Here is a 12428-nt window from a genome sequence, read left to right on the forward strand (position 1 = left end):
CATGCCCAGCCTGCCTACAGCTATTGGCCTATAGCAGGGCATGGTGGGAGTGGTAGTTTTGCAACAGCTGGAGAGCTGTCGGTTGGCCATGCCTGTTATAGACCTGTGGCGATAGGACTGAATGAAACACGTGAATTCAGTGAATAAGAGCCGTGTCCTGTACACTTCTCCATACCGTGTAGTCAGACTCCTGGTACATGGCACAGAAATTGTCTGCTGCATCCTAAGAAATGTGACCGCTCTTATTCAAGGTGACGAGGAGATGGATGGCTGTTACCAATAATGATGTATTCCCTCTAGTACTGTTCAAAAGAAGGAGATGGTCAATCCAGCCAGCATGAAACAGGCTCTCATTGCTTCAGCGCGCAGACTTCCAGGGGTCAATATGTTTGAACAAGGACATGGCAAATTAGATCTTCTTCGAGCCTACCAGATCCTTAACAGTTACAAGCCACAAGCCAGGTATCTTTAGCTCTGAGATATGTCGACTAATCTAAATCTGAGTAACCCAGTATTTCTGTGCTTAAGCGTTTGTGCATATTATATATGCGTTTCTTCTTTTTCTGTAGTTTAAGTCCCGGGTATGTTGACCTAACGGAATGTCCCTACATGTGGCCATACTGTTCCCAGCCTATTTACTACGGAGGGATGCCAACCATTGTAAACATCACTATTCTCAATGGCATGGGAGTCACTGGAAGGATAGTGGACAAGGTGAGTTAGTCCAGTTTTACACTAGCACGTACAGGTCCGGCAGGCTGTTCTGACCGGGAATAGCCTGCAGGATCTGGCACTGCCAGAATGCCATCCAGCCCCCTTAAAGGGAACCTGTCAACTTTATGCTGACCTCACTGCGGGCAGCATGAAATGCTGATGTCAGCGGTGTGTCACTCATGAGCTAAAAGTAAGTGGTTGCTGAGAACCAGCATCATAATCGTTGCAGCCTGGGCCTCGAAAAGAGTCAAATCTACCTGAGAAGAGTCCTGGTTATTCCTAATCTCCTGCTCTCTCACCCGTCTGCTGATGATTGGCAGTTCTCTCCTAGAGAGAAAGGGAGAAAACTAGGTAGAAGACGGTCAGTCATCAGCAGGTGGGCAGGAAGTCATGAATAACCAGGACTCTTCTCAGGTGGCCGGGACTCTTTTCCAGGCCCAGTCTGCAAAGATTGTGATGTCGGTTCTCGGCAACCACTTACTTTTACCTTATAAATGACAGACCGCTGAAATCATCTCACCTGTCTGTACTTTATACTGCCTTTTAGTATGGGCAGCACAAAGTTGATGACAGGTTCCCTTTAACTATCATGGGATCCGATTGAGATCCAGCTGCAGCCTGCTGTGAGACATTGGCATCTGTTTCTAATTTATGTTGACAGCATAAACATGGTGACAGATTCCCTTTAAATGAGATTGGAATGAGTTTTTTTTTTTAGATTGGAATAGAAATTTGCTGCACTTTTCAGACTTTGACTTTGAACTTTTGCAGCCTGACTGGCAGCCATATCTCCCACACAATGGTGATAACATTGAAGTTGCCTTCTCATACTCGTCTGTGCTGTGGCCGTGGTCTGGCTATCTAGCAATCTCCATCTCTGTAGCAAAGAAAGCGGCTTCATGGGAAGGCATTGCCCAGGGTCATGTAATGATTACCGTGGCATCTCCAGAAGAAAACGAGGTGTGTACATCTTAAACTTTCTACGATACTGTAATATTTCAGTCGAAGTCTCTTGTATGCCTTTTTTTTGGTTCCCTTATTATAGGGACCAATGTACTAGACAGCTAGTGGGCTTCTCCAGTGTTTGTCCCTACTGTGTGTGTTTTTGCTTGGGGTAGAGGGAGAGAGAGGGGCTCTTAGTAAATTCTGTGCACAGCATTGCTGGGTATGGTAAAGTCTACTAATCTTGCACCCATTAAAGTACCCGCAGTGCCCTGTAGGTGACACACATTGCATTTGGAATATACCTTTTTGCTCCCTTGACCGAGGCCTCAAAAAGTTTTGTTTTATATGTAAACTAATTGAAAGTGGCTCCTGGGCTGTCCCATCTTTTAAAAGGAGTCTGTCACCAGATTGTGACCTTATAGACCGCTTACATAGCGCTCTAGCATAGCAGTCTATGATTCTAATGGTACCTTTGGTGTTTGCTTGTGAAGTTCCCCCAAGGCAAAAACTGACTTTTATTCATATGTAAATTAGGGCTCACAAGTGCCCAGGGCAGCGTTCACCTCGTTGGTGTCCAGACTGTTCTGCCTCTTTTCGTCATATCCCCACCCCAGCCTCTTCCTCTGCCCGCCCTGCTCTTCCTTTGCGTCCTCCTTCTCTGCAGCGAGATCCCACGCCTGTGCTATCCATTGCTTGGCCGGGGCATGCGCACTGCGATGCCCATTGTGGGTGTCTCTGGTCCGCCTCCTCGCCGCTCTTTCTCGCCGTTGGCCAGTGCATGCGCAGTAGCTACTGCGATGCCGTGCCCACAATGGGCATCGCAGTGCGCATGCCCCGGCCAAGCAATGGATAGTGCAGGCGCGGGATCTCGCTGCAGAGAAGGACGCAAAGGAGGGGCGGGCAGAGGAAGAGGCTGGGGCGGGGATATGACGAAAAGAGGCAGGACAGTCTGGGCACCAACGAGGTGAGCGCCGCCCTGGGCACTTGCGAGCCCTAATTTACATATGAATAAAAGTCTGTTTTTTCCTTGGGGGAACTTCACAAGCAAACACCAAAGGTACCATTAGAATCAGACTGCTATGCTAGAGCGCTATGTAAGCGGTCTATAAGGTCACAATCTGGTGACAGACTCCCTTTAACTCATCACCATCATCATCACCATCATACACGTGCTGTGCACTTTCCAGCCTACACATGCATCCTCTCCAACCTTTTGTGGGCATTGCTTTCAGCAATTATCTTATCAGTTCACCTCCAGGAGGGCAAAAACTCATCCAACCAAAATCACTTGGGCACCTAAGTCAAAAGATTATATACATATATAAAAAATATTTTTTTCCGTTTTCAAGTCAGAAATCAATATTATTACCTTTTAAAGAGAGCCACTGAGGGAGCGTGACAGCTGACTGCATACTGTTGTACATTGAATTCCGTAATACAGTGAAACCTCTTTGAGCTGAATACCCAAGTTTTCACACAAAATGTTTTCATATATGGGGGTGGCTAAAGTGTCTAATGGAGTCGACAATGTGCAGAATGCCCACCCCCCCCTCCTTCTCCCCCCAATAAAAACAAATGATAAGAGCCCAAAATCATGCTTGGCATTGCATCAGTATATCGCACACAACCAGCCGCTTACTAGGACTAATAAAACAGCCTTGGTACTGTCCCATCCTACACACATAACCTTACATGGCTCCCCCCTCATTCTCGGGGCTCATCATGACCCCTACTTTTCCCAGTTCAAGATGGGCCCCATCATTCTAGTCCACAGCATGGCACCTCTTTAATTATTGATCCCCAGCATGGTACCTCTATAAATCTTGGTCCCATGGCTTCCCTTTTATTCCTTGTCCCCAAAGTGGCAAACCTGTAATTTTTATCCTTACTCAATAGGATATAGCTCCCCTCTCATTCCTTGTCCTCATCATGGCTCATACTCTCATCCCTGGTCCCCCGGTCATAGTAATAGTGACCTACAGAGCGCTGATTGTCATGGCTAAGTCTAGCGCTTCTCCTTGTATACTGATCATACACCATCTCATTATGTCTTGAGAGCTGAGCATAACATTCTTCCCATCCCCACACTTGGCCTCTTTCCTGCGTCACCCACATTTAGGCAATTGCCTTTTACAGAACCTCTTGGCAACTCCTCATTCATCCATTAGAGAGATCCTGCTCGTGTAGCGAGTGAGGCTGCTTTCACATGGCCATATGCGGCCTGTGTGAAGGCCACATTTCCTGGACCACCCATGGTCCTTTTGAGCCATACATTATAGTGATGCTGTGACTTCCAGTGGAACTGTGGGTCTACTGTCCTGTAGTCACAGCATTATTTGAGTACGGGACTGTAGACGAGCGGTTGGGCTGGAACTCGCAGCATTGTAGATCAGACATTAGCTATGTTATGTTTTCTGACCGTATCTTATTTCACAAGTACTAGGTGATCAGACATCGGCGTATACGTAGTTGACTTGTTTTTGTCCTGGCAGAGAGTCTAGGCTCTACTGTGCATGCTCCAATGTCTAATCGGGGGTAGGGTGAAGCAAGAGGGCATCTCTAATGCTTGACCCCGTCAATCAGCCTTCAAGAAGAGTGTCTGGGAGGCTGAAGCAGGAGATATTCCTTGCACTAAGGGCAGAGGAAGTATGGAATATTTAAACCATATACATGGTTGGCTTTAGATGAGCAAAGCCTATTTGACCATGGCCTTGCTTTATTAAAACTGATGATGGCAGACCCCCTTTAATGTTGGGGTCAGTAATGGAGCGGACATGGATTTTGAAAGGGCTGGAGACACAAGATCTGGCCATATTGGTTAGTTACAAGCTTAGAGAGGGTGGGAGAAACAAAAGCTGAACTCTTTTGTACTTAATCAGGTAGTGGTGTGTAAGGGCTGTATTACACCAACAGATTCTGTCCAATCAGACCAATAGTTGGGGTGTATAACAAAAGATCTGTGTGTGTAACCTGCCATCTGACCAATGATTGGTCAGAAAACCTGTCAGATAATCTATTGCTGTAATACAGGCCTGAGTTGGGGTCCGCAGAGGCTATAAGAGTAGAAATCTGACGGCTGACAGCCTTCTTACCACTGCCTGTAATTACAGTTTTTTTCCCCTTCGTTAACTTTAGAAGAATGGAGCTGAACAGTTCTCTACGGTTAAACTGCCAATCAAGGTCAAGATCATTCCCACTCCGCCCCGTAGTAAGAGGGTTCTTTGGGATCAGTATCATAACCTCCGTTACCCACCAGGCTACTTCCCAAGAGATAACCTAAGGATGAAGAATGACCCCTTAGACTGGTGAGTTCACACTGCTTCCTTTTGTATGTTTATTATAAATTCTGCGACCCACACCAAATAAAAAGACATAAAAAGGTTTTTTTCTATGTTTCATAATGGCTAAATATCAAAGCCATTAAGCAATAAATTACACTGCCCCCACTTACAGAATGGTATGCGTTGTACAGTAGTTCAGTTCTCAAATCTGCAGTCTGGACAGCAGCTAACGGTATAAAATAAAAAAACGTACTCGCCCTTTAAATTGTAATCTTTTGGAGCGCTGGATTTAAAAAAAAATTAGTTTTTATGGCTTTATCACAAGCACCATGTGCTAGTCTACCTCCAAATTATTTTTTTTCGCTTTTTGCGGTACACAAGGATTTCTTATTGGAAACTGCTATTGTTAGCAATTAATTCAGCAGACTTGTAACTGATCAAACGATAAGAATATATAGGTGGCACCAGGGTGGATTTGATTTAAATCAAACCGATTTAAATTACTAGTCAGTAAGGCTTGATTTAAATCATAGTTTTTTACATAAAGATTCATATTTGGACAATTTTTCTGTTGTACTTAGGAAGGAGAAAAATAATCATTACCTTAATAATAACAATTTAAATAGGATTTATTCAACTAAAACAATAATATTACAGCATGTTATTTGCTTAAACATCCATGTTTGTTAACTAATTTGGCTAAAGAAAATATATATATTTTAAGAAACTTAGACTGTCAGCCCAGCCTACACAAGAAAAACTTAGGCTACTTTCACACTAGCGTTCGGGGCTCCGCTTGTGAGCTCCGTTTGAAGGGTCTCACAAGCGGCCCCGAACGCATCCGTCCAGCTACCAATGCATTCTGAGTGGACGCGGATCCGCTCAGAATGCATCAGTCTGGCAGCGTTCAGCCTCTGCTCCGCTCAGCAGGCGGACACCTGAACGCAGCTTGCAGCATTCGGGTGTCCGCCTGCCCGTGCGGAGGCAAACGGATCCATCCAGACTTACAATGTAAGTCAATGGGGACGGATCTGTTTGAAGTTGACACAGTATGGCTCAATTTTCAAACGGATCAGTCCCCCATTGACTTTCAATGTAAAGTCTGGACGGATCCATCTGAACAACTTTCAGACTTAGAATTTTTTCTAAACTATAATGCAGACGGATCCGTTCTGAACGGATCCAAACGTCTGCATTATAGGAGTGGATCCGTCTGTGCAGACACCAGACGGATCCTCTCTGAACGCTAGTGTGAAAGTAGCCTTAATAATGTCCTCTGTAGCTCACTCGTCATCGTCATCTTCATCTTCATCTTTGTTCATAAGCTGGAAAATGAAAAACAAGCTTTCCTGCTTTATCGGGACCCAAACGATTTCTCAATTTAGAATGAACAAGTCCAAAGGAAGAGAATATTCTTTCAACGCCCGCAGAAGAAGCTACTGCTGTTAAAAGTGAAATCATTACTTGAACAGTCTCTAAATCCAAGTGCTTAAGTGACTTCCACCAGTTCACTGGTGTGACTTTCTTTAAAATATCTTCAGCAAACATATATTTCTTGAATGGTTCCCCCTTGGCTTTGAAGTTCATTATAGTTGGCATTACAGATGGATGATTGCTGGATACCCATGTCATAGCGAACTCCTCTTCCTCAGCACTTAAGTTTTGACCCTGATACTGGATATTGACAATATATTATATATATATATATATATATATATAATATTCTCAACTCTTTTCATGTTATAAATTCAGTTTTGAGAACTGCAAAATTAAACCAAGCATCTGTGATAATATCTTGTAGGCAGAGAAACTACCCAGTAATCTTACAAAAACCTCTGGAAGAGCATGACATTGTGAATGGATTAATGGAATTTAACAAAAAATTTAACATATACAGCCTTATTCTACATAATTAAAAAAGTAATCTTTATTTAGTAATGAAATAACCTTTGGATGGTAATATATTTTCCTCAAAAAGCATTTTATATTAAAAAATCTGATTTAACCACCTCCGGACCGCCTAACGCAGGATCGCGTTCCGGAGGTGGCAGCGCTGCGCACAGTCACGCATATACGCGTCATCTCGCGAGACGCGAGATTTCCTGTGAACGCGCGCACACAGGCGCGCGCGCTCACAGGAACGGAAGGTAAGAGAGTTGATCTCCAGCCTGCCAGCGGTGATCGTTCGCTGGCAGGCTGGAGATGTGTTTTTTTTTAACCCCTAACAGGTATATTAGACGCTGTTTTGATTACAGCGTCTAATATACCTGCTACCTGGTCCTCTGGTGGTCCCCTTTGTTTGGATCGACCACCAGAGGACACGGTAGCTCAGTAAAGTAGCACCAAGCACCACTACACTACACTACACTACACCCCCCCCCCCCCCCCCCGTCACTTATTAACCCCTTATTAGCCCCTGATCACCCCATATAGACTCCCTGATCACCCCCCTGTCATTGATTACACCCCTGTCATTGATCAACCCCCTGTAAAGCTCCATTCAGATGTCCGCATGATTTTTACGGATCCACTGATAGATGGATCGGATCCGCAAAACGCATACGGACGTCTGAATGAAGCCTTACAGGGGCGTGATCAATGACTGTGGTTATCACCCCATATAGACTCCCTGATCACCCCCCTGTCATTGATTACACCCCTGTCATTGATCACCCCCCTGTAAAGCTCCATTCAGATGTCCGCATGATTTTTACGGATCCACTGATAGATGGATCGGATCCGCAAAACACATACAGGCGTCTCCCTGGAGCCTTCCAGGGGGGGTGATCACCCCATATAGACTCCCTGATCACCCCCCTGTCATTGATCACCCCCCCCCCCCCCCCCTGTCATTGATCACCCCCCCTCTGTCATGCTGCATTCAGATGTCCGTATTATTTTTACGGATCCACGGATATATCGATCGGATCCGCAAAACATACGGACATCTGAATGGAGCCTTACAGGGGGGTGATCAATGACAGGGGGGTGATCACCCCATATAGACTCTCTGTTCACCCCCCCTGTCATTGATCACCTTCCCTGTCATTGATCACCCTCTGTAAGGCTCCATTCAGACATTTTTTTGGCCCAAGTTAGCGGAAATTATTATTTTTTTCTTACAAAGTCTCATATTCCACTAACTTGTGTCAAAAAATAAAATCTCACATGAACTCACCATACCCCTCACGGAATCCAAATGCGTAACATTTTTTAGACATTTATATTCCAGACTTCTTCTCACGCTTTAGGGCCCCTAGAATGCCAGGGCAGTATAAATACCCCACATGTGACCCCATTTCGGAAAGAAGACACCCCCAGGTATTCCGTGAGGGGCATATTGAGTCCATGAAAGATTGAAATTTTTGTCCCAAGTTAGCGGAAAGGGAGACTTTGTGAGAAAAAAATAAAAAATATCAATTTCCGCTAACTTGTGCCAAAAAAAAAAAATTTCTGTGAACTCGCCATGCCCCTCATTGAATACCTTGGGGTGTCTTCTTTCCAAAATGGGGTCACATGTGGGGTATTTATACTGCCCTGGCATTCTAGGGGCCCCAAAGCGTGAGAAGAAGTCTGGTATCCAAATGTCTAAAAATGCCCTCCTAAAAGGAATTTGGGCACCTTTGCGCATCTAGGCTGCAAAAAAGTCACACATCTGGTATCGCCGTACTCAGGAGAAGTTGGGGAATGTGTTTTGGGGTGTCATTTTACATATACCCATGCTGGGCGAGAGAAATATCTTGGTCAAATGCCAACTTTGTATAAAAAAAATGGGAAAAGTTGTCTTTTGCCAAGATATTTCTCTCACCCAGCATGGGTATATGTAAAATGACACCCCAAAACACATTCCCCAACTTCTCCTGAGTACGGAGATACCAGATGTGTGACACTTTTTTGCAGCCTAGGTGGGCAAAGGGGCCCATATTCCAAAGAGCACCTTTCGGATTTCACAGGTCATTTACCTACTTACCACACATTAGGGCCCCTGGAAAATGCCAGGGCAGTATAACTACCCCACAAGTGACCCCATTTTGGAAAGAAGACACCCCAAGGTATTCCGTGAGGGGCATGGCGAGTTCCTAGAATTTTTTATTTTTTGTCACAAGTTAGTGGAAAATGCTGATTTTTTTTTTTTTTTCTTACAAAGTCTCATATTCCACTAACTTGTGACAAAAAATAAAAAGTTCTATGAACTCACTATGCCCATCAGCAAATACCTTGGGGTCTCTTCTTTCCAAAATGGGGTCACTTGTGGGGTAGTTATACTGCCCTGGCATTCTAGGGGCCCAAATGTGTGGTAAGGAGTTTGAAATCAAATTCTGTAAAAAATGACCAGTGAAATCCGAAAGGTGCTCTTTGGAATATGGGCCCCTTTGCCCACCTAGGCTGCAAAAAAGTGTCACACATGTGGTATCTCCGTACTCAGGAGAAGTTGGGGAATGTGTTTTGGGGTGTCATTTTACATATTCCCATGCTGGGTGAGAGAAATATCTTGGCAAAAGACAACTTTTCCCATTTTTTTTTATACAAAGTTGGCATTTGACCAAGATATTTCTCTCACCCAGCATGGGTATATGTAAAATGACACCCCAAAACACATTCCCCACCTTCTCCCGAGTACGGCAATACCAGATGTGTGACACTTTTTTGCAGCCTAGGTGGGCAAAGGGGCCCACATTCCAAAGAGCACCTTTCGGATTTCACAGGTCATTTTTTACAGAATTTGATTTTAAACTCCTTACCACACATTAGGGCCCCTAGAATGCCAGGGCAGTATAACTACCCCACAAGTGACCCCATTTTGGAAAGAAGAGACCCCAAGGTATTCGCTGATGGGCATAGTGAGTTCATGGAAGTTTTTATTTTTTGTCACAAGTTAGTGGAATATGAGACTTTGTATGAAGAAAAGAAAAAAAAAAAAAAATCATCATTTTCCGCTAACTTGTGACAAAAAATAAAAAGTTCTATGAACTTACTATGCCCATCAGCGAATACCTTAGGGTGTGTACTTTCCGAAATGGGGTCATTTGTGGGGTGTTTGTACTGTCTGGCCATTGTAGAACCTCAGGAAACATGACAGGTGCTCAGAAAGTCAGAGCTGCTTCAAAAAGCGGAAATTCACGTTTTTGTACCATAGTTTGTAAACGCTATAACTTTTACCCAAACCATTTTTTTTTTACCCAAACATTTTTTTTTTTTTATCAAAGACATGTAGAACTATAAATTTAGAGCAAAATTTCTATATGGATCTCGTTTTTTTTGCAAAATTTTACAACTGAAAGTGAAAAATGTCTTTTTTTTTTTTTTGCAAAAAAATCGTTAAATTTCGATTAATAACAAAAAAAGTAAAAATGTCAGCAGCAATGAAATGCCACCAAATGAAAGCTCTATTAGTGAGAAGAAAAGGAGGTAAAATTCATTTGGGTGGTAAGTTGCATGACCGAGCAATAAACTGTGAAAGTAGTGTAGGTCAGAAGTGTAAAAAGTGGCCTGGTCTTTCAGGGTGTTTAAGCACTGGGTGCTGAGGTGGTTAAATCAAAAAAATCAGATATTTTTTTTAAATCATTGATTTTTATCCACCCTGGGTGGCACTCACCATTCGGTGCAATCTTCCTTTATTACCTCCAGAGCTGAATACATCGAAGCTGGGTACATCAAAGATGAATACATAAATGGCTCAGGACGGACAAACATACTGTGCAGTGTTAGGATATCCTAAAGCTGAACCGTATATTTGTCCGTCCTGAGCCATTTATGTATCCAGCTTTGATGTACCCAGCTTTGATGTATTCAGCTCTGGAGGAAATAAAGGAAGATTGCACCGAATGGTGAGTGCCGCCTATATATTATCATTGTTTGATCAGTTACAAGTCTGCTGAGGGCAGAGCACCGCCAGGTGGCTAAAGTTAGCACCCGACATGCACATGTGACACCGCCTGTTCATAGGGCAGAGGAAGTTAATGCAGTGCCACTCGGACTGTTTTCTTACACAAGTTTTAATTCAGTATGACTGATTTAAAGGGGTTATACGACTGTGATGAGATGGCGTCAGTATTATAAAAAATGCCCCCATGTGTGAGAGGTGCTGCTGGCACAGAAATAGAGTGCCACTCGTGTGACGTGTTCTTCGCAGATGCATTTTTATTGCTGAATCATCACATTTAAATCCCATCTTCATTTATTTATTAGGTCTTTGTGTAAATGTCTTACAGGAATGGTGACCATATTCACACCAACTTCAGAGATATGTACCAGCACCTGAGAAGTATGGGCTACTTTGTAGAAGTATTGGGCTCACCCTTCACATGCTTTGATGCCAGCCAGTACGGTAAGAGCAATTGGCGACAAAGATGTAAGAACATTCAGACGATTCACTGATGTTGTCAAGAATAAATAGATTTGTGGATCGTCACGATTTGTTCTCCAGGAACTCTGCTTATGGTGGATAGTGAAGAAGAATTTTTCCCTGAGGAAATCACTAAGCTCCGCAGGGATGTGGCCCATGGGCTGTCATTGATTGTCTTCAGCGACTGGTACAACACCTCGGTTATGAGAAAAGTCAAATTCTATGATGAGAACACCAGGTACTGTGCCGTACAGCCATGTAAATGTTAACTTAATGTGTTTTTCCATAATTGGCTTCATAGAAATTCTAAAAGGCATTGGTCATTGTCTATTTTATTACCTACTTGAATCCCCTATGTAATAATAATTCAGGAATTTCTATTATGGCTCTATGTTGTACCATTCCTTTGCTAGTTTTCTACTAGAAGTTTCTGAATGAATTGCTAGCAGTCTGCAGTAAAGGTACAGCTGGGTGTTACCAGTTGGGGGGCGGGGTCCCTGCACGATCTGCCACTGGCAGCACTGATTGGACAAAGTCAGACACACCCGCTACTGGTAACACCCAGCAGTACCTTTACTGCAGACTGCTGACCATTTATTTGTAAACTTCTAGCAGGAATAATACAGGAATGGCACATCAGAGTCATAAGAATTGATGCTCCAGAATTATTATTGCATGGAGAATTCAAGTAGTTACTGATACAGACATGTCAGGAGAGGGGACAGGTCCTCTTTAAAGGGAATCTGTCACCCTGATTTTGGACTATCAATTACAGTAATACACATGTAGTCCAGATCACAATTTTTTTTTTATTTCCCTACTGCTCCCAGTTCCCCCACCATCAGCGCACTCAAATGCGTGTCCTTTCTGCTGCAGCTGATGGCAGTTGAAGGATAGAACTGAGCCTGTGCTTCCATCTCAGTGAGCAGGACAAAGAATTTAGAGCAAACAGCAGGTGGCGCTATACAGAGATTTTAGTGAATAGCTCGGTGACTATGCTAAATGTTTAAAGGGGTTGTCTGAGTTATGAAAAAAAATATATAGCACTGTAAATCTGATGAACAGCAATATATTATATAACTGAGCTAAGCAAGTTTTAGGCAAAAAAATAATCTTTCCTCATTTCCCTGGATCTCTTCTGG

At 43.5% G+C, this 12428-nt stretch overlaps 1 protein-coding gene across 1 annotated transcript in view; it reads left to right on the forward strand.

Moving 5' to 3' along the window:
- The window catches only part of MBTPS1 (membrane bound transcription factor peptidase, site 1), a 55545-nt gene that overhangs the window by 24879 nt on the left and 18238 nt on the right, over positions 1-12428 (forward strand). The window contains exons 11-16 of the mRNA XM_040409536.1: positions 301-462; positions 570-714; positions 1486-1674; positions 4795-4964; positions 11153-11268; positions 11368-11524. Of these exons, the coding sequence (XP_040265470.1) occupies positions 301-462; positions 570-714; positions 1486-1674; positions 4795-4964; positions 11153-11268; positions 11368-11524 (939 nt within the window). The remainder of the gene's footprint in view (positions 1-300; positions 463-569; positions 715-1485; positions 1675-4794; positions 4965-11152; positions 11269-11367; positions 11525-12428) is intronic.

Source organism: Bufo bufo, chromosome 10, assembly GCF_905171765.1.
Source record: "Bufo bufo chromosome 10, aBufBuf1.1, whole genome shotgun sequence".
NCBI lineage: Eukaryota > Metazoa > Chordata > Amphibia > Anura > Bufonidae > Bufo > Bufo bufo.